The following is a 21,585-nucleotide window of genomic DNA, read 5'->3' as shown; positions in this document are numbered from 1 at the left end:
GAGCCTTTTGTACCTTACTTGAGACCAGACCCAACTCTGCAGTTCATTAGTAAGAGACAGATACTGTACTTTATGGAGAGAAAGAGAAGAGGTTTACATCATAACCTACCCAGAAAAATTATGTGGTACATTTTTGTTTAAAGAACTTTTGTTCTTCCCTTAGTCCAAGATGCTAACAAATCATAACTCTCTATCTGGAAGAGGTAAGGGCACCGTGCTGGCCACTGCATCATTAACATTTACTCCTGAGTACCCAGGTTAAAGGCCTTTCTTTCCAAGAGTCTCTGAAGAAAGCTTTGTTCCTGCTCAACTTACAAACCCTTCAATTTGAAGTTTGGCAAGGTTTTGTCTTGAATCAGTGGCTTACCTGGTTGGCTCAAGGCTGTTGCTTTTATGTTTGAACTAACCACACATAAAGGCAGATTGGTTTCATTTCAAAATCCATATTTTACATCTCTTAAAATATGAAAAACATAACCATTAAGTAATTCACCTCTGAGTGGTAGCTGTCAGTTAGAAATGAGAAAAAAAAAAACTTTCAACAAGACTCCACTACAACAGTCTCCACCAGTCTCTATTGCCTTCCTGATAAAAACACCAAGTATCAATTAACATTCTTCATCAAGAACTCTGTGATGCTTTTCTAGTGGAATATAAATTTTCTCTTGCCTGGCTCCTCTAAAATTGGATTCCCTCTCTGTACAGATGAAACCATCCTCAAACGTAAGCATCGGGTAGTTTAACAGTGAATCTCTTTTATTTTACCAAGGATGTCACATAATTTATAACTCTGAGTAGATTCCCTAGGGACAAATGTGAAAACAATATTGATCTCACTTCTGAGGCAATGCAGAAAGAAAGACCAACATGTGACTGGCAAGTTATAGGGGCTGGAGGGGCCTTCGTGTTCTTCTCTGCTGTCTCCTTATTATCAATGGTCTAAAAGTAGATCTCTCAAGAGTAATGACTCAGTGTGTGCTCAGACACCCAGCTATGACTTCAGCCTTTTCTTTACAAGTCTACCGTGGGGGTAGGTGCTATAGACTGTGTGCTGTGCTCACAGCCTATAAGAGCTGGCTTGACAGCAGGGCTTTACAGCATCTTTTACGGGAGATGTTTTGTACACTGTGAGGAATGCCTTTAGTCAGTGTTTGGACAATGTTGACTAACTTGCTTGTTGTCAAGTAGCTGAGAAAGGGTAGGCCTGGGAATCACAGCTCTTGTCTGTCTCCATCAAAGCCCGGTTCTCTTCACTGTGCATGGTGACTAGAAGAGCCTAGATCTTTAAGATGAGAATAATGTCCACATGTGTTGTTTCCTTAATGGGTCACAGAACTGATCTCAATTATCCGTGTGTGTGTGTGTGTGTGTGTGTGTGTGTGTGTGTGTGTGTGTGTGCTTGCAAGCGTGTGTGTAAATAAGGATTGCTTTGTTTTATCTTACTGCTCTCAAGCAAACTTCTCATTCTCCAGCCTTACTAAGACACCCGTGTCAAGCTCACAGCTGCTGATTCACCCACAAAACTCACTTATGAAAAGCAAGACAACTTCCTCCTAACATGACAGCCACTTGGGTGGCATCAGGGCATGTGCTTGAGACCTAGGGATGGCAATGGTGTTTGCATAAGCAGGGGTAATAGGATGAAGTCACCAGGATTGGCCCACCAAGGCCACTCTAACCTGTCATCACCCCTTACCTTAGGTTCTCCGAAGATCTTCATCCCAAGCTTGACATTAATTCACTCTGGCTAAGAGTAATGTTCAGACCAGTTTGAAAGTACTGTTTTCCTCTGAGTGGTCAAGATACTAGGTTTTGGAGAAAGAATGACAATTTTCCATAACTTAGTCCCAGTACTCTATGGCCATGCAAAGCAAAAGAGCATCTGGGCCCTTCAGCCCTTCCCCAAAGAAGATGCTGATGAAATATTTCTTGACACTCTCAGCACAACTCTCTCTGAAGGAGACCCAGATAGATTCGGTCAGTAAACCGTGATCTTTTATTTAAACCTATTTTAACATAAGATACATAAACATGTAAAAATATACAAATTACCATGTGACACTTGAATACCTAAACATACTGTGAAATGTATAGATTGAATTAAACATACATATCTCCTCAAGTATTTGTCGTTTCTTTTGGAGGGAAAGCATTAAAAAGAATCCTACAGCTTTTTAAAATGTATTGCACATGATTATTTTTCTCTCTTGAGTAGTTGTTCTTAGTTGTTAGGGATTAGTTCTAATGTTTTGTCTTAATACAGATAATCACATGGGAATCTACACGGCCAGACGCTGAGGATCCCTGTCCCCAATTGATTTTTGATTGGTCAATAAAGTCACTAAGAGCCAATGGCTAGACAGGGAGACAGGAGTAGGACTTTTAGGATTCCCAGACAAGGGATGAGGGGAAGAAGAAGGAGCAGAATTGCCATGATGGGGAAGCAGAGAGATTGGATTTAAGAGCTGCAGGAGAGAAAGCATCCAGCCACATAAAGGTCAGGGAAGCAGACCCAGGGGCCACTTTGGTCTGGGGTAGCAGAGAGGAAATATATATTTAGCAAATATTATCAGGAGTATTGGAGGGGAGTGCATTAGCCACTTGAAGGTTCAGGAGTGGCCCAGTTATTGAGCTAGTTAAAGCTTATCAAAGTATAAAGGGTGTGTGTGTGTGTGTGTGTGTGTGTGTGTGTGTGTGTGTGTGTGTTTTCATTTGCTAATCCAGAGAACTCTTGTGGGTGGCAAGATTTAGCAGATTACCTCTACACTCATACACTCACTCAGCAGGTTAAGTGGTCCTGGTGATACCATTAACATCTAAGAGCTTTGGGGGACAGTGACTATTTTCTGCTTCATCCTCCTAAGAGCCGCTCTAAGGGCTAGAAGGGCAGGACTGTGTCATGTTATTATAACTCTCACATTTAAATGAAGATATTGAGAACATTTAGCTTGCCTGAAATCATGTACCAAACAACACAACCACAGGAGAAACTCATGTCACTCCAACATCAAAAGCTCAGGTTTTGCTACTATACTCAAGTAACTGGGTAGCCTAGTCAAATACTCCTCTGTCCTCTGGTCCTACCATCACCTCAGTGGAAGTTGCAGACCATGGCTCATCATGGAAATGTTTGCTGGCCCCTGGCTTAGAGAAATGGTAAACCAAATTCCCAACCCTGCCTAGTTCTCTAAAGCACTCGAGGGCCAAAGGTTCTAGGGTTTGTTTCTTGATTCATGAAAATCATTTTTGTAATGGGTTTTGTAAGTGGATCTGGGTGATGAGAGTAAGGATAAACCTAAAAGGTGGGAAACAGGGGCTGGAGAGTTAGCCACTTCCTGTGATCACTGCAGAGTGCCTGCTTAACCAAAAGCCAGGGAGAGATTTCCAGAGTTGTAGAGAATTTGATGAGTAAATTTCAGGGCACGAAGAAGTTCCCACAGGCCTCTCTCTAGCCATGGGGAATTTGAGGGGAATCCTTACACCAGCCAACCTGAGGACTAGTGGCTTAAGCAATTCCTGCCTGCTAAGCCAATTCAAACAATAGCAAAGTGGGTGGTCAGTAATGCAGCGAGTGACCAAGCATCTATCAGTTCTTTGCTTTCAAATGTGCTAAGGGACATTTCATAAGCTTTGTGTGAGATGAACATCTGAGTCATGTTAGCAGCAAGGAGTTTCCCAGACTCATGCAACAACCGCCAAACCCAAATCAGTTCTTTCTACTAGCTCAAGGTCACGGCAAGAATCTTAACAATACTTCCACATTTCCCTGCTTGGATCCAGACATTAAAGAATATCCATTTGTGTATATTTGTGTTCTGATACACTATGCATACCAAATACCTGGAAAACAGAGTTCTTCAAGACTGCAAGGGGGGCTGGAGAAAACACACAAATTCCACAGTCACCCAAACTTGTTATGTGAACTTGTGCATGTGACATTTTTTTATCTGAGCCTTGGGCTCATCTATTTTTAGGGGTGAAGTTGGGGGCATGTGCCTGTATGTGCTTATGTGCCGACCAGGGGAGGAATCGGAGCATACTGATCTACCATTCTTCATCTGAGTCTCATGAGACAAGGTTTCTCATTGAACTTGAATTTCATCATTTTTGTTCAACCAAGCTGGCTGGTTAGTGATCTCTAGTGATTTTTCTGTCTCCCCTCGTGCTCTGTGCTGTGATTACAGATGGACAGCTGGCTATTTGGAATCTGAACTTGGATCTCATGTTTGCACAGCAAGTGCTCTTACCACACTGAGCCACCTCCCCAGATTTTAGGGCTCAACTATAAATTACAGTATTTGTGTAACCTACCTGGGCACTGCCTCTTAGTTCTATGTGTTCATGGAGGGGAAGCTCAACCAGCAGAAAGAAAGCATCCTAGCATACATTACTGACATATGACTCACACTTTATCGTATCTTGTTGCTAAGTTAGTGCTGTCGGAATTACCACCAATGCTATCATTGTTGTTACCCTTACTTCTGTATAATGTTGATAACCAATATCCATTGAATACTTTCTACATATTGTGTAGGATTTGTTGAACTTTCTAGATTATATAGAAGAAAAAGATTTTATACACTTGACAGGCCAGACTCAATAAACTACAGTCACAGACAATGCCCAGCCCACTGATTGTTCCCATAAACAAGGTTTCATGAAAACACATCTTAGTTCAAAGTTTAGCTACTGCACGAGGATTTTTTCCCCATGAGCAGAAACTGTGTAGTTTAAACAGAAATATTAATATAAATGCTAACTGGCCCTTTATGGAAAAAAATACTTGGACTTCACATTACAAACCTATTGCTTGAACCTGCCTGGAGCCTGATGCTACTTTTTTGTTTCTAGCTTCTTGATTCTCCTTCTTTCACTCCTGTTCTTGTGGTTTGGGAGGATCTGAGGCCCTGTCCATCTCAGCCCTGGAATATCAGGATGCTCCACCCACAACCACAAGGATGAAAAGCTAGTGTCTCAGTTAGGAATATTATTGCTGAAACACTCTGACCAAAATTAACATGGGGGAGGCAATGGTTTATTTCACCCACATTTCCATGTAATAGTTCATCATGAAAACAGTGAAGGCAGAAACTCAAGCATGACAGGAACCTAGAGGCAGGAGCTGATGCAGAGGCCATGGAGGAGTGCTGCTTACTGGCTTGCTCATCATGACTTGCTCAGCCTGCTTTCTTATAAAATCCAAACCACCAGCCCAGGGATGGCATCACCTGCAATGGGCTGGGCCCTCATCCATTGATCACTAACTAAGAAAATGCCTCACAGATGGAGCTTATAAAGACATTTCCTCAACTGAGACTCCATTCTCTCTGATGAATCTAGCTTGTGTCAAGTTGACATAAAACTTGATGTGTGAGGTGAGTACTGGAATTAGGCTGATCCTGTGAGATTCAGTCCTAAAACTTTTTTATATAAGTAGTGGGGGATAAAAACATTGTTTGATAAGGTTTCTGAACTGTTATAAATTAAAACCAGATTATTCAGAACATCTATAGCCCACATGGGAGACATCTGCCTCTTTTTTGAAGCTAGAGAGACATGGAAGAGAAAGCGTTCTGACGATAAGATTTAGCCTCTGTACATAATGGAGCCTGAAGTTACCTCTAGAATATTCAGCTAGTAACCTAAGGTAGTCTCCTTCATTTAAACCAGGTAAGGTTAGGCATCTGCCACAACTAAAGTAAAACAATCATTCGAGAGAAATATAATTATTTAATTATGTCCCCATTAAGACTTAACTGTTAAAAATCACAGCGAGTATAGAAGCTAGAACCTACTAAAGGGGTCAGACCAGAGCTCTCCAGAATAGCTGGATAGGATCAGGAACAGATTCAACAGGTTTGTTTAATGCCTTTCAGAAACACTGAATTACTCTCTAGAGAACATTCTTTGGGGATCATGCTCAGCAGCTTATTGGCTTCTCCTGTGGGCAATTTGGAGTAAATTATGAAGAATGGGGTGAGATATCTTTCAGCCCTGGCCCTTTGCTCTTCCCACTTAACTGGGGAAAACATTGGTGCAGACAAAACTGATTACCTTGTTGGTAGAGTGTTTGGTTATCCAGCAAGTTATCATATGCAATCAGGCTGTATTCCTATGGAGACCAACATTATAAGTTGACATTCTTCTATGGTAATGAATGAGCTAGGGAAGACTTCCTGAAGCCCAGGTTCCATGGACTCGAACCCAACTGGAACTATCACTGACAAAGGATAACTTCTTATATGCTACTTTGAACAAGATAGGACCCAGAAGATGAATAGTGTAGTTTATGTAAACAAAAGCCATCAAGGACATTTTTGGCGTAGGGGTCCATGTTACTTCTTCCATAGCTGAGGGACTTTATAATGAAGCCTGGGTCTCAGGACCCAAGGACCCAGGAACCCAAGACCCTCTATTCGGAGTGTACTGGTTCTCACACAGCCCCAAACAAGAGATTATTAAATTTAAGCATTTTTTGCATTATTTTTTTCTCCCAAAGAATTAGGCTTATGAGGAATGGATGGCTGACTGGATTCAAAAGAAATAAATAATGGGTACATTTATTGTACATCCACAAAGATTACAATCATTCTTTCCGGGACAGTGGAACATATGATAGTTGACTCTCCGGGAGAACTCCAGGGCCATTGCATGTGAGGAGAGGGTCTCACCGGTCACTACCTACACTTTCACATGCTTCTACTATTTTACCATCTAAGTTTATTATGTTGCAGTGTTATGATTAAAATTTTAGAGGAAGTTATCACACGTATGTTTAATGGCATACCTTTTTTGGGGGTTAGCCATCACTCTCATTCTCGATGGTCCAGAATGTTACATAACCAGAATACATTGCCTCAGATTATCTGGGTAGGTGTCCTTTTGTGCCTTTCATGTTTGGTGATACCCACTATTGTGGATGCTCAATAGTTGATGCACGCTTTCTGTTTACATATCATTCCCTAAACAGAGAGAAGGAGTCACGGGACCCAGCTCACGCCAGGCACATGTTACATGTGACCTGCTCTTTGGGAAAAATATCCTAGCTCAGTGCAAAGCTGCAGCAAATGAGAAAAAAATGACCTAAGAGAGTCCAAAAGTCCAGCCACCAAGACCCCACCTCTGATCATCACAGCACAGCAGGTCCAACGCAGAGCATCCTTGGCACAGAGATCAAAGTTCTGGCCTCAGTCTGGCCTCTGGGTGTACATGATGTCCTTAGAAAGGCCTGAGCCTTGTCCATATCTGCTTTGCTGAAGTCAGTGGACAAAGTTTGGACTTCAAGAGAATGGGACGTGAAACAGATGACTGGTCCAACTGGGCACCACTCTCCCATCCTACATACACACACATGCCTGTGCACACGCGTGCGCGCGCGCACACACACACACACACACACACAGAGGAGGTATGCATGCAAACACATATAAACACACACACACACACACACATGCCTATACACATACCATCCACACACAAATACCTCATACACAACTGTACACATGCATACATATACCATGCACACCAACTTCACACACACACACAACCTTATGAGATTGTTTTACCACTCGATAGCTATATAGTTCTTAGTAAATCACTCTAACCCCCAAGAGCTTGTTTCCTTATCCACTCTAAGTGTGGAGGGAGTCCATTGAGGAGGGTAGGCTATTAGTTAGTAAGTGTGTGCTGCACAATAGCCATCCATCAGCACCATCATTTTTTCTCTTCTCTGTCCCCATGGCCATCTCTGAATTAAGGGGATGCTCCTTGAACAGTCACTGACCGAGAAACAACATAAAAATCAGTTCAAGGGAATGCACAGACTTCCTCAAAAACTCTACCGACTCCAAAGTGGCTTTCTAGACTCTTACATAACAAGTGACATGAGGGTCACCTCAGTATCTGTGCCTTCTTGAATTACAGTGTAGCACCTAAGATCAGAAGGAAATTATATAAGTACAATCCTAGAACACCAGCCAGCATGAGCAAAGAGAAAGCCATTCAAGCAACCAATGAGGAGAGGCTTCGGTGAACGTCTTAGAACTATTAGGAGAGATGTGCATTGAGTACCTGATGGGGAGGGAAGAGAGGATTGTGGGAAATTTGAAAATGAAGGACATCAAGATGCCAAGCTATCTAGATGGAGGCTGGGCTTGTTTTAGAGCAGGGTCTTCCAAGTCCTCTGTAGTGCTATATTGGCCTTCAATGGCTGTTCAGGGGAGGTCTGTGAGCCAGGCCACAGAGGCAGGGGATGGGATAGAGGTACTGAGGCTTGGAATTGACAAGGGGGCCAGAGGAAGCCTTGGGCTGTGGGATTTCATCTACAGGGTGGGTGTCTATAACTACCAACCCCAACAAATGAAAGTATGCTGTGGCAAACATCAGCCCTGAAGGAGAGGTGCTTCTGGAATTGCCCTATTAGTGTTTGGAATTACATTGAAAAGTCTACCAGTACAGAGTATCACAAACAACATGCAGAAACTTCTGTCACGTTACAACTCAGGGCCAAGCAAACACAAGCACCGACCTTTGCATGTTCAGCTGACAAAACATTTTCAAAAGCTGATAAGGGGAAATGAGGAGATAAGATGAAAAGGAGTGGGTGAGAGTTCTTGTTATGTAAGCATGAGGATACGAGTTCGAATCCCTAGCACCCATAGCCAAAGCTTCCTTTGCCTGTGGTGCCTGCAACACCCACATTGGTCAGGGCAGGGACAGACCGATCCAGGGAGGCTGCTGACAATCCAGCCCAACCCAGTGAACTCTAGCTTTCCTGAGAGACCCTGTCTCAAGGCAATAAGAGGGTGATAGAGGGAGCAATGTCTGCATGTGCCTGTATACTCACACAATCATATGTACGCACCATGCACACACACAGACACATACACACACACACACACACACCACATCATACAAACACACACCATGCATGTACACAGTCATATCCACACACCATACACACACACATAGATAACACACACACACACACACACCACAAAGAGACAAAGGAAAAGTAAAAGAAAAGAAAAAGAAAAAGAGGCGATAATGTCAGAGCTGGGGAAATAGCTCAGCAGATTAGCGGCACGTGATGTAAGCATGAGGACCCGGATTTGGATTCACAGACTGAAAATCTAGGCATGGCGTCATGTACCTGTAACTCCAATACTGTCATGGGAGAGCAGGCAGTCTCCGGAAGCTCGCCGGCCACCCAGCCTAGCCAAGGATGAACTTCAAGTTCAGTATGAGACCCTCGCCTCCAAAAGATAAAAAAATAAAATAAAGGCAGAGGGCAGACACGGAAGGGAGACATCTGGGGTCCACACATCAGCATACACGTACATGCACATGTGCACACACACCTTTACTAACAAGTTCGTACAACGCACAAATACATGAGTGCATGCACACAGATGAGAACTTCTATTATGAGCAAACACCAAGATGCTTAATGTGAAAGGCCAAGCAGGTACCGTGGGTGGAGCGTTTTCAGGCTTTCCGTCAACATAAAGTATGCATTTGGCACACCACAATATCTCCTTACTGTTTTAGAGAAATGTATTCATTCATAAAGATGTCTACTCTTTGAAAAATGCTTCTGTGGCCAAAACTGTGTAATAAGCTAGAGTTGGACAGTACGTATGTTGAATACATTCTCTACATTGCTGATGCAGTAAAGACTAAAAACCTCTTTAAAAGATAACCAGTGGGCTGATATACAAAAGTATGGAGATGCACTCTGCATGGAGACTGAAAACTGTACCTGCATGTGAACAACTGTATATATGGAAGAACTTTTGCAAAGTAAAAACAAACAAACAAAAAACAAACAAACAAACAAAAAACCTATTTGCATGGGTTGCCTCTGAGAGTGGAGAGAGTGGAAGAAAGTCTTGGGAGAATAGGTGAAGAGAATTATTACACATTTTCTGGAGTTTTAGGGACAGGTGTATTGTGTTTTTCTTTGCTTACTTTTGCGACAGGGCCTTGCTCTGTACCACTGCATGGCCTAGAACTCACTATGTAGACCTGTCTGGCTTCCAGCTTGCAGCCACCCCCTCTGCCTCCTTAGGGCTGGCATGGCAGGTGTTCAGCACAAACACTCATCTGAGGGTTTTGTTTTTATGCTTCTGTATTGTGCTGCAGAGTTAAGACTTCTGTCAAGAGATTGAGAATTGGTCACCTCTAATGGAAGAGAGCTCTTAAACTTTTAAAACAATGAATCTAAGAAGCTGCCTGTACAAAGGCAGAGGCTGGCAAAGCCTGGCTGATGGGTGGCCTCCTCCCTTCCCCAGCTCACGTGGTACATATATTGACAAAAGATAACCTTCTGCCCCAGCACTGCAGAGTTTATGTGTTTGAGAATCAAAGCACACAATCTGCCTTGGAGAGATGGAGGATGTTCTCTGGCAGAAGGTACCTCTCAGCAGAGTATGCAATCTCTGGATTCTCCACTTCCAGCAGGAAACATAGCATGCTAATCCCTTTTATTGAATCCCTTTAGAAAATACCATCCTGAGTGAGGTAACCCAATCATAAAAGAACACACATGATATGCACTCACAGATAAGTGGATATTAGCCCAGAAGCTCAGAATACCCAAGATACAATTCACAAACCACATGAAACTCAAGAAGAAGGAAGACCAAAGTGTGGATACTTCAATCCTTCTTAGAAGGGGGAATAAAATACCCATAGAAGAAGGAGTTACAGAGATAAAGTGTGGAGCAGAGATTGAAGGAAAGGCCATCCAGAGACTGCCCCACCTGGGGATCCATCCCATATACAGTCACCAAACCCAGGCACTATTGTGGATGCCAACAAGTGCTTGCTGACAGAAGCCTGATATAGCTGTCTCCTGAGAGGCTCTACCAGTGCCTGACAACTACAGAGGTGGATGCTCACAGCAACCCATTGGACTGAGCACCAAATCCCCAATGGGGGATCTAGAGAAAGGACCCAAGGAGTTGAAGAGGGTTTGCAGCCCCATAGGAGGTACAACAATATAAACCAATTAGTACCCTCAGAGCTCCCAGGGACTAAACCACCAACCAAAGAGTATACATGGAGGGACCCATGGCTCTAGCTGCATATGTAGCCTTGTTGATCATCAATGGGGGAGAGACCCTTGGTCCCGTGAAGGCTCTATGTCACAGTGTAGGGGAATGCTAGGGCCAGGAAGTGGGAGTGGGTGGTTTGGTGAGTAGGGAAAGGGTGATTCAATAGGGGGTTTTCGGAGGGGAAACCAGGAAAGGGGATAACATTTGATATGTAAATAAAGAAAATATCTTATAAAAAAGTATGCTCAGGAAAAAATTAATCCCTTTAAATTTTAGAAACTGTGGAATCCTTCCCTCACCTTAATCCCACTGCCCCTTATTCAATAGCAGAGGTGAGACACCTGTTGATGCTGGCATTCCAGTATCAGAAGACACTAGCCCCAGGCTTGGCCTGTGCATCCATGTTCAGTCATGGCACACTTCTGAACAGAATGACAATGTCCCTAGAGTGTGACTGGAGTTCACAACTGGGACTCCTATATGTCCTGCTCTGTGCACATACAGAGTCTCAGACAAGTTACTAAACCCACCATGTCTTCAGGACCTGGCCCTCCACTTCTACACACACACACACACACACACACACACACACACACACACACACACATGCACACACACACACCGTGACACACAGTTATTCTCCATGCCAGGGCCATCTACACTACCTCAGGATGCTTGGTGTTAAGCCTATCCCACCTTATAACTCTTGCTAAGTTCCAGAGCTCCAATTACAGTCTCACTGTAAAACACCCCATAAACAGTTCCTTCCTTGCTTCTGTTCTTGCACACACAGCCATATTTCCCTCCCTACTCCCCTAAGCCAATCCCAACATTACCCAGGAGGGTTGGAGCCTCCACTGGTTGGCAAGCAAGACAGACAGAGGGAGGGATGCAGAGGACCGAGAGTAAAGACTTCCTCCTTAAACTAAGTAAATCCTGAAGTACCCACAATGGGCAAAGATAGAAGCTAGTAGGATTAACAACAATACACCCTTTACCAACGAAACTCTGTTCCTATTGCAAAAAATAATGTTTCATTGTATTGTTTTCAAATTATATGAATAATGTGCATTTTTTTCTACAGAAAGTTGTGAAAGTAAAAGTAAAATCCAATATTCATTCCTGTTGCCAGGAAAATTTAAATAATCATCAATGTTTGTACCAATGAGGTACAATATTCTGTAGTCAAAAATCCTTTATTCCTTTAAATCTCACAACCATTTTATCAGGCTGGGGTTGTTTTAAGACCTGTTTTTCAACAGAGACCACTGAGACATAGATAATAGAAGGCTCCCAGCAGAGGGGCTGACACTTAAGTCCATGTAATGTTCTTCTCACATCTTAGCTCCCTGCTCTCCCCCTGAGGCACCCATGCCAGCAAGCGCCTGATACCAAGAATGCAGCATTGCAAAGCACACCTAACATAAGCTCCTTGCATTGTTCCTACTGACAACCCTCCATCCTCAAGTGAACCTTTCTAAGAATGGCATATTATAGAATGGATAGCTGCCCAGACAGAAGGAGAAGCCACATTTCAGCCAACATTGGGCAAATGCACCGAGTTGAGGAGGTCTGATAGTGTGGATCCCCTGACCACAGCAGGTCTGATGTGGTGGCAGAGGCAGGCACTTGACCAAGAGAATAACAGATGTGGTCAGACTCTAGGCTCCATTAGGGCCCGATTGCCTCATTGTCACAAGGGGCTTATAAGATGCACTTCCTAACCATCAAGTGACTCGAGTGACTCAGTTACTCATAAGAACTATGGCTAGTGGCACGTGTTCCCTTCAAAAAGCATAAAGGAGATAGAAGTGACTTTCTCGGTGAGTGAAAATGAGACTCATGGGCCAGATGAGACCAGACAAAATGGAGAAAAGGTGGTGACAAGATTTCTCCAGGGCCCTTAACTGACACCATGCAACTTGTCCCCAAGTAGAATAAGGTCATGCACTTTAAACAGGCTGAGGAGAGAGTTGTGAGGGTAAAGTGGGGTTAGACAGTGGAAGAGATCCCGTGCCAGAGTCTGGACTGGGGAGTTTGAGCTATCCAGCTCTCCAACAGAGAGAAGGCATGAAGAAAAAAAAAAAAAGATCTTAAGACAGGCGAAACTTGAGTCTTAGAGACAGCTATGCCTGAGAGGAAAACCCACAGCAGCCAAGCATAAAGGAGCCATAAGACCTAAGGCAGGCAAGTGTCTCACAGATCAGCTGTCTCTAGCTTCTGGACACTACTGAGGGATTTTCCTCATTAACCCTGGCCAGACGGAGGAACTCAGTGCACACAATCTCTTGAGCAGTCTCCACAACCTATCTCAGTGGTGTTTATATCACTTTAGAGACAAAACTGGATGTGACTGAGATTTTACCCCAGGGCCAGCATCCAGCTCACTTACAGTGGATGGATGCCTGGAACAAAGTGTTCTGAGGTGGATTTCAGAGTCACTGAGAATGTGTTCTATGATTGATTAGCCAAGCTTGCCAAAGACACAATCTCAATACACATCCACAAGTGTGCCCATCTTGGCCAAGGTTGCTTTGTGGAGGAAGGCAGACATTTACTGGTCATCCTGGTGAGTTCTGAGGACCATTACTTGAGGAACAATAACAGCAGCTGTCCTCTGGTCTCCACATGCATGTTCATACACGTGCTCACGCATGTACTTGCACACACAGACATATACATGTGTGCCTACTCAGAATCCTCATCAGACATCTGGTTAGATGTTTCTGCTTTCACCAGATGTCTCTGTAGTCTAAGTGCTATGGGCTTGGAGAGGACATAGAGATGAGAAGATAGTTTGGGGTCTCAGAAAGCTTTAGAACTGTGCGCATGAAAAAGTCATTCCCATCCATTTTCTACATTTCTTTCCAGCCAGTGTCAGAAGTCTAGGTTGTTTGGGGTGGTTACAAACATGGACACCAGAAATGTCCTTATCATACACATCCTAGCTCTACCACTGACTAGAACTGTAAATAAGCTGTCAGCATCTCTGACCCTAAAGTGAGAACACTGGATGGGGTCGCCTATGCCAAGGGCTGAGTACAAAGCTGCATGTCTCATAACCACTGTCTGACGTGAACCAGGAAATTCTGATGTCCTGTTTTTCATCGAGGGAGACTGATGGTCAAATCTGCAGAGAACATAGCCCAGTCCCTAGAGGCTGAGCCAGCCTCTGCATTTGATTCTTTCTTTAGTTTGCTTTTGACAAATGAAGAGCCTCAGAGACTCTCTGGTCCTGCCTTGCTTTATCATGTAGGTGTGGGAGGCAGGCACAGGCGTTGTCACCTTTATTGACTGTCTGCCCCAAGTGCAGTGAGATGCCGTGTGCTTTGCAACCTCTGTTTCTATAAATTCTCAGTTACCCCAAAGACACAAACAATTTACTCCAGGTTAATTGAGAAGACAGAGAGGCTGGGGTTGTGAAACTTGTTCGACGTCATATGACTAATAAATCACAGAGCTAGGTTGGAATCCCAAGGCTGTCCTGCGCTAGGTCCTGGCTTTTGATTTGAGCTCGACCTGGGCCTGAAGCACCTGGGGATCTTGGCAGAGATGCACACTGATAAGATTTCACAACTCAAAGAGCTTGGCTTAGGCAACAAGTCCTTTGATGATTGACTCCAATAGACCTGGATGACTGATCAAACCTGATTAGAAGATGCTTGAAACTTCTCGTGAGCCACTGAAGCCCCCTCAACTCTCAGCCAGAAAATGTTGTACAAGGAATTGAAGATTCTGTTATTTCAGCCACACTAATCTTAAACATGCCATCCCTCTGAGAACAGGGTTTTGTTATAGGTTTTTTTTTTTCTTTAGAATTCAAAGAATAATTCTAATGACATTTAATTAATTCTTTTACATTTCCACACATGTATGCAATGTATTTTAATTGTAATCACCCTTTAACTCTTCCCCTAACTCTTCCCAGATCTATCCACTTCGTTCCCCCACACCAAATTTCATGTTCTTTTAAAAATAAACCACCAAGTCCAACTAATACTGCCTATATATTCATTGGTGTGGGGCTATCCACTGGAGTGTGAGAGACCGGACTTTCAGTAAAACTGACTCCCCCCGCCCCCAGAAGTCATCAACCGTCAATAGCTCTTCTTCTTAGGGTTTGTGAGTCCCTTTTTCTCGTCCAGATAACATCTTATATCCTTTTTGTGTGTATCTGACCTCTCCAGTGGTCTAATCCAACCAACAACAATTCACTGACCCAGGTTCATCTGAGAGATGAATAGCAACAGCATATTAATGACAGTTAATACTTACGTGAGTCTGGCATCACGGTCCAAATAGCTCATTAAAACAGTTCCTATCATAGTACTACTTCACAGAGGAGACCATGGGGGGCTCAGAAAATTAAGTGGGATATTAATGATCAGGTACCTAGGGAGGGGCAGAAACAGAATCTGTTCTAGAGACCCTAGTTGGAAGCTGGTGCTCCACTGTCTACACGATGCCATCTCCAGAGAGGTCATGGGACATTTTGATCCCTTCTCCACTTCCTGGAGTGGCCAGAGTGCTCTTACTGTCCCTGGTGGGACTTCAGTTTCTGCTGAGACTGTGGAGTAGGTCTATTCGGAGGACATCCCAGGCCATAGGATTTTGATAACAATATAAACTTGTGTTCTCCCAGCAACTTACTTAGCAATAGTCCCAAGAAAATGTTAAGCTAAATGTTGTGTGGTATGCAAATAATATTTAGTGAATTTACAAGATAAAGTGCCTTCGGGAGTATGTTAAGTGTGCATTCAATAGACAAAAAAGAGAAAGTTGAATATGCCTTATGGAAAGAAGCTTAAAGGGCTAGAAAACCCAGGCAGGTGAAAAGGTTTACAACCAGGGACCACTGTATACAGTAACTCAGAATTCTGTCTCTGGCTTGTTTAACACTTAACACTTCTGAAACGTTGGTGCATATAGTTTCATACACTATAATCATCTACAATGGTGACTCTATTACACAAAGACATATTCAGTTTCAAGTGCAGCTTACATGCACAGAAATAAAGCACACAGTAAGTGCAGCTGTTGAAGAACCTCTGAGATGGGCGGGTGAGGCTGTCCTCCTTGACCCTCTCCTGTCCTGTCATCCTGATGATTTGGCTATGACTACTAGAGACATCCATACAAATGCTGGCGAGCAAGGCTCCACACCCTCCCTTCTCCTGGCGGCTCCTGCTCATCCTTCTCACCAAGGTGCAGCACTACCTTCTCTTAGAAGCCTTCCCAACTCAACCGCCTGGGTCTAATCCTCTGTGTGTCAGACTCCCACCGTCCCTGCTAGACGGTACTTCCTATGAGGATAAACTCAGATCTCCCCCCATTGTCACACTAAGTTAGGAAACAAGTGTTTGATTCCTACCTTAAATGACCAGATATTTCTCTCAGTAAGCCTCGGCAAACATCAAATAGAGGGGGACCAAGATACAAACCCATTAGTAGGTGACATAACTGTGTCTTGTGGGTGACATCCTAGAAAAGAAACCTCCTAGAATGAAGAGCAGAGCCTAAGTTCAAGAGGGTTTTATCAGATACCTTTCCAGAAGTCTATCTTCTGCCCTGACACTGGCAGTTTTGTGGAGGCATGGGTTGTCCCATCTAAAGGAAGAGATGCTATAGTGGTTACCAGCCAGGAGTGTTGCTAACCATAGCTGTCCTACAACAGAGACTATCTGGGCCCAAAGGCAATTAATGACAAGTAGAAATATCCTACTGGGTGGAAACAAGGAGAGCTAAAAAACATAAGGAGAGCCTCAGAACCCCTCACACTCCCCACTCTACCTATCTCACCACTGACGCCCCAATAACATTTACAGATGTGCACCGTCTACTGAGGACTTGCCATCCACAGCATGCTCACAGCTGTGTGCCAGAAGACAGCTCTGGGCCCACTAGAAACACCACACATCTCCAAGGAATGTTTTTGGTTTTGGTTTTATTCTAAGATACATACTTTCTCCCATTTAAACATTTCTGAAAACTGAAAATGTCTTATAATGAATTTGATTTTCCTAAAAAGAATTTCTATTATGAAATTTATAAATGATTACACATTAGAAGCCAAGAAATTGGTAGTGTCAGACACTCATGTAGAAATAAATATAAATCAGTGATGGAGTGTGACATAAAATTTCCAAGAATCAAACAAAAATAAGGCTTCTTCAAAGAACATTTTCCTTCTATTGGTGCCTTGGCCAGTGTGAGCTCACTTTCTTCCATTCGGTTGTAGAAAGGTCTAAAGGGTAGAATTTGCCTTCAGGATAAAAGACCTATGGCCAGAATTCTGCAGATGACACCAGCCAAGACAGGTTTACTGTCAGAGTTGCAGCACTGTGAAGCCCTGGTCTCCCTCTTCCGACATCTCCACTCTAGCCATCCCAACACTCCTTTGTCTATTTTCTTCCATAACTAACACCAATCCAGGCAATCAGCTCCTGGGAGAGATGCATCCATGTCTCTCTGCCAGTCTTTTCTTGTACTGAAAACAGCAAGGGTTGAGACTCAATTTCAGAGTGAGGCTGGCTATGAACTTGCACCTTGGACAAATTAGGTCACAATGGGCAGTTGCTGTCTTATGTAGAAAGTGGAAACACTGCCCATTATGGAGCTTTGTTTACACATATATGTTTGTTTATATGTGTGTGTTTATATGTATACATATATGTATATATAAAATAGTATTTTTTTACTAAAAACTAGTAAGCATTACTTAACTTATTTTCTTAGCAAACTTAAACTGTTTACTTAAGCATACCTAATTAACTTTACTTTCAGGTTCCTAGTATGACAGTAAATCAGAGGAGAGTGACTTAAACCATTCGAGAGTGTAGCTTCATGCAGAGAAGCACACGTGACACCATAGGTAGCCATTCAATCCAGGCTTGCTCTTGCTGGAAATTGGTAGGGAGTATTTTAAATTGCATTCATGGGCCTAGTAACCATGTTTTTCAAATATGGTTCATGGAGTTATCTCTAAGAAGATAAAATGTCATACCAACAAAGACAAGTCTTTTCCATGCTAGTTATGAATCAAGAGGACTAGAAACAGCCCAGTTAAATCAAGAAAAGGCTAAGCAAGTGGCCCAGCAAGAGTGAAGTAAGAACCAGAAAAAACAGAATTCCATATCTACGTTCCCATGCGTCGACTCCAGTGTGTTTAAAAATTCGAGTATGAAGTACATCTAGTGCCTTGTCCTCTCGACCTAAGAGTGGTCATTATCTACAATGTCCAAGGCTAGAAGTGAGTTAAATAAGATTCTACAGTAAAATGGTCTAAGTCCATTTTCCTTAAAACAAAAAGTGAGAGAGACAACCTTAAAGACAGGCTTAAGAGCAAAACTGCAAAAGACAGTTCCAGATGTTTCCTCCTACGTAATGAGTGGAAGGGGACATACTTGGAGGTTTTGATGTGTATTACCTCCATGCAACAAGACAGTCCTCGCTCAAAATCTATGTGGTTCTTTTTGGTTTCCTGAACCACTGCTACCAGTAGCTTCTGTTTTTTGTTTGTTTGATTTTTTTTAAATCACTTTCTTGGACTTCTGAAGCTAGGAACCAGCATGTAAAAGAATGAAGTATTAGAAGGTTGTCTAATTACAGTGTCCCCCTAAAACTATGCCAAGAGCCTAGCAAAGGTGTGTGGAAGAACTGGGGTTGCCCCACCATTTTCTTTCCACATCTGGAAAGGGAAGAGTAACTTGAAGAGGAAGTTAGCTGAGGGAGTGAGGTGGGCTGGTGTAACTCCCACACTGTGTTTGTTGTAAGAAGGGAAGAAGCATATTCTACAAGGTTCCAAAGATAACATAAGAGCAGATAGTTCGTGGATTTTGCAATGCTAGAAAACTACCTTTTCACCATCAACACTAAGCCAGCTGCTCTTTCCCAGCACACCAAGACCAGAGAGTCTCTTAACTTGGGCATCAATCTTTGGCCTGCAGTGCTTTCAGCAAGGATAACTGAAAATAAAATTTCAGTAGCATCTCTTGTTCTGCCCTGTCTCTGCAAGTACAGTGAGAGCTGTCACATGACAGACAGATAAGACAGCAGCGCTGTGATGTGTGGAGTTTCATCTGAACCTGTTCTTCAGCAGTTCTTCAGCAGTGATTGCTGATGATGCTCGCCTTTGAACCTCTACAAAATAGAACCCGTGGGTCAACTCAGCACACATCACCTCCCCTCTGTATGCTGACGCGTTATATGAGAAAGTCATGGATGATGGTTTGGTTGACGATCCAGCTTTCCCAACACACCACTGAGCATCTCACAGACATGTGACTTAGGAGTCATTCAAGGAGAAAAAAAAAACTTCAGGTAGAAAGATGAGCATCAGTAAAAGAGATTCAAACCCAAAAGGCACATGGACATTGAGAAGTGTGCCGTGAGATGCCTGGATTCTCATTGTACACAAAGGTTCAGAGACCTCCACATATAACACACTATCCAGAGACATTTCCTAAGCACATACTATACAGCCACTTTTCACCCTTTTGCTCACAGAGTCTCTCCATTTTTAAGCAAGGTCAGCTTAGCCATAGTAGGCAGATGTTGCCAACTGCCAACATTGGTTCTCACACATCTTTAATAACCTACCCTCCCTCCCATCCACCTTGCTTCCCTTCCGTGTTCCTTCCCATTCATCCCTCCTTCTTGACATGTCTTCACTTTTCCGGGTATAAAATTCTTTGTCCCTACACATTACCATTCACAGCCCACCCATATCATGCCCCAACCCAAATGTCTGACCTGACCATTCTCTCAGCTGTAGAAGTGCACTGGCTTCCAAGTTCTGGAATGAGCTCAACTGTCCATCCCCAGCATGAAGTTGGGTATTTTAAAGCTTACCTATCCAGTGTTTTGATGTCAAAGAAGTCACATGCTGTCCTATTGAGGGCTGTCATTTGGCTCCAACCCCCAAGGTTGCTAGGTGTTTGTTTGTACATTGCATAACTTACAGGAATTGAAAGAAGCCTCATCGGGACCATTTGGGGCCTTTGATGTCCCTCTTCTCTCTGTGAACAAGAGCCAGATCTATCTTCTTCATAGACCCAGTGAATTTCCAAGAGCTAGCCCACAGGTCAGCAGCCAGCTCCTGAGCCTAGCAAAGTTGCCTGGCCCCTAGCCATTCATCACGTGCTCCTCCCTGGTTTCATTTTCTAAACATTCTTCTTCCAAGCATCATCATGAACCAACCACTTAACTCCTTAAAGCCATGCTCATTTGAAGTTTGCCTCGGACTTATCTCGGTATCAATACCCAGGATTAGTTCAGCATCTGAGACTCCCTCTACATGCACAGTCTCAATGGTCTGTGGTTTATTTAACTCAATGGAGTCTACCCAAGGAACTCAGCTTTGGCACCTAAGCACCTTCATGGCCTCCTCTGATAGGAACATCTTTCCCCAGGCTGTGTCTCTCTGAATATTACTAACACCTTCAAGCACTCCTCATTCTAAAGGTAAAGGGGCCAAGGACTGGAAAGAGATGCATGCTCTTGGTGATAACGTGAATGAGCAGAGATGCTCTTGGTGACAATGTGAATCTGGGGACCAAACGTTCTGAAAAGATCCACTGTGAAGAATCTCATCAAGGACCTGGATGGTGATGGCTCTGTGGGTATAGTGCTTGTCACAGGAGTGCATGGGTCTGGGGTTAGCTCTCCTGCACCCATGCAAACCTAGGTGCAGTGGTGCTTGTCTTAGGGTTCCTATGCTGATTTGGGAGGTAGAGACAGTAAAGGCCCCAGAAGCTCTAGGACCAGTGTACGAAGCAGCAAACAAGAGACTGTGCCTCAAACAAGGAGGAAGGGCCTCCATATGGGCATTGTGGCATAATAGTGCCAATATTCATACATAACAATAGATTTAGAGAGATGGAAGGAAGGAATGTAGAGATGGAGAAAGGGGGTAAGAGAGAGGGAATAAGGGAAAAGAGAGAGAGAGAGAGAGAGAGAGAGAGAGAGAGAGAGAGAGAGAGAGAGAGAGAGAGATTCAACATCACTTCATTTAGTCAAGCAACTCCCAAGGTCACAAAGAACCTGTCTACTTTCCTTTTGTGAACACTGCATGCATCCTATGTTTAAGGAGTCCAGGGAGCATACTCACTATCATGCACGTGGGTGGCTCCTGAGCAATGCTCACACAGCTGTGGCAGGCACTCCAAACTGGGTGTTGGTTTCAGGTTCAAAGAGGAGCAACTGCAGTGAGCTACACAGTTGGATGTTGTCTTATGCTGTAGAAGCTATGGAAAGGCTTTTGTCAGAAGGTGGTGGGAGTCTGTCCACCTGCCACATAGAATCATCTGCCTGGTGACCATCTGTGTGAATCATCTGTGTGGTGTGAAGAGCAGAGCCTCTATTTTCATCTAGGGATACCCAAACTGGGGCTATCTGCCCCAGAATATGGAAACCATGAACATTTCACAGATGAATTGATGTGACTGTGCAGAGTTCCTTAAGTTTTAGATCTCCCAACTAGTCCTCTTAATGTGTGGCTGTTTCATAGAGTATGTCTAGCCTCACTGTG

The 21,585-nt window shown here is 43.5% G+C and overlaps 1 protein-coding gene across 8 annotated transcripts in view; it reads right to left on the bottom strand.

Moving 5' to 3' along the window:
- Slc1a2 (solute carrier family 1 (glial high affinity glutamate transporter), member 2) overlaps positions 1–21,585 on the bottom strand; it is a 132,546-nt gene that overhangs the window by 64,493 nt on the left and 46,468 nt on the right. For 2 of the 8 annotated variants that reach the window (NM_001077515.2, NM_011393.2), the window contains exon 1: positions 19,809–19,854. The exons of 5 other annotated variants lie outside the window; for them this stretch is intronic. In NM_001077515.2, coding sequence (NP_001070983.1) covers positions 19,809–19,816 — 8 coding nt within the window. In that variant the 5' untranslated portion in view covers positions 19,817–19,854. Of the gene's footprint in view, positions 1–19,808; positions 19,855–21,165; positions 21,297–21,585 lie in introns of those variants that run through there. One more of the 8 variants, XM_030248893.1, reaches the window with a different exon arrangement.

This window comes from Mus musculus, chromosome 2 (genome assembly GCF_000001635.26).
Source record: "Mus musculus strain C57BL/6J chromosome 2, GRCm38.p6 C57BL/6J".
NCBI classification, from domain to species: domain Eukaryota; kingdom Metazoa; phylum Chordata; class Mammalia; order Rodentia; family Muridae; genus Mus; species Mus musculus.
This window is presented reverse-complemented; position numbering and strand designations above follow the sequence as displayed.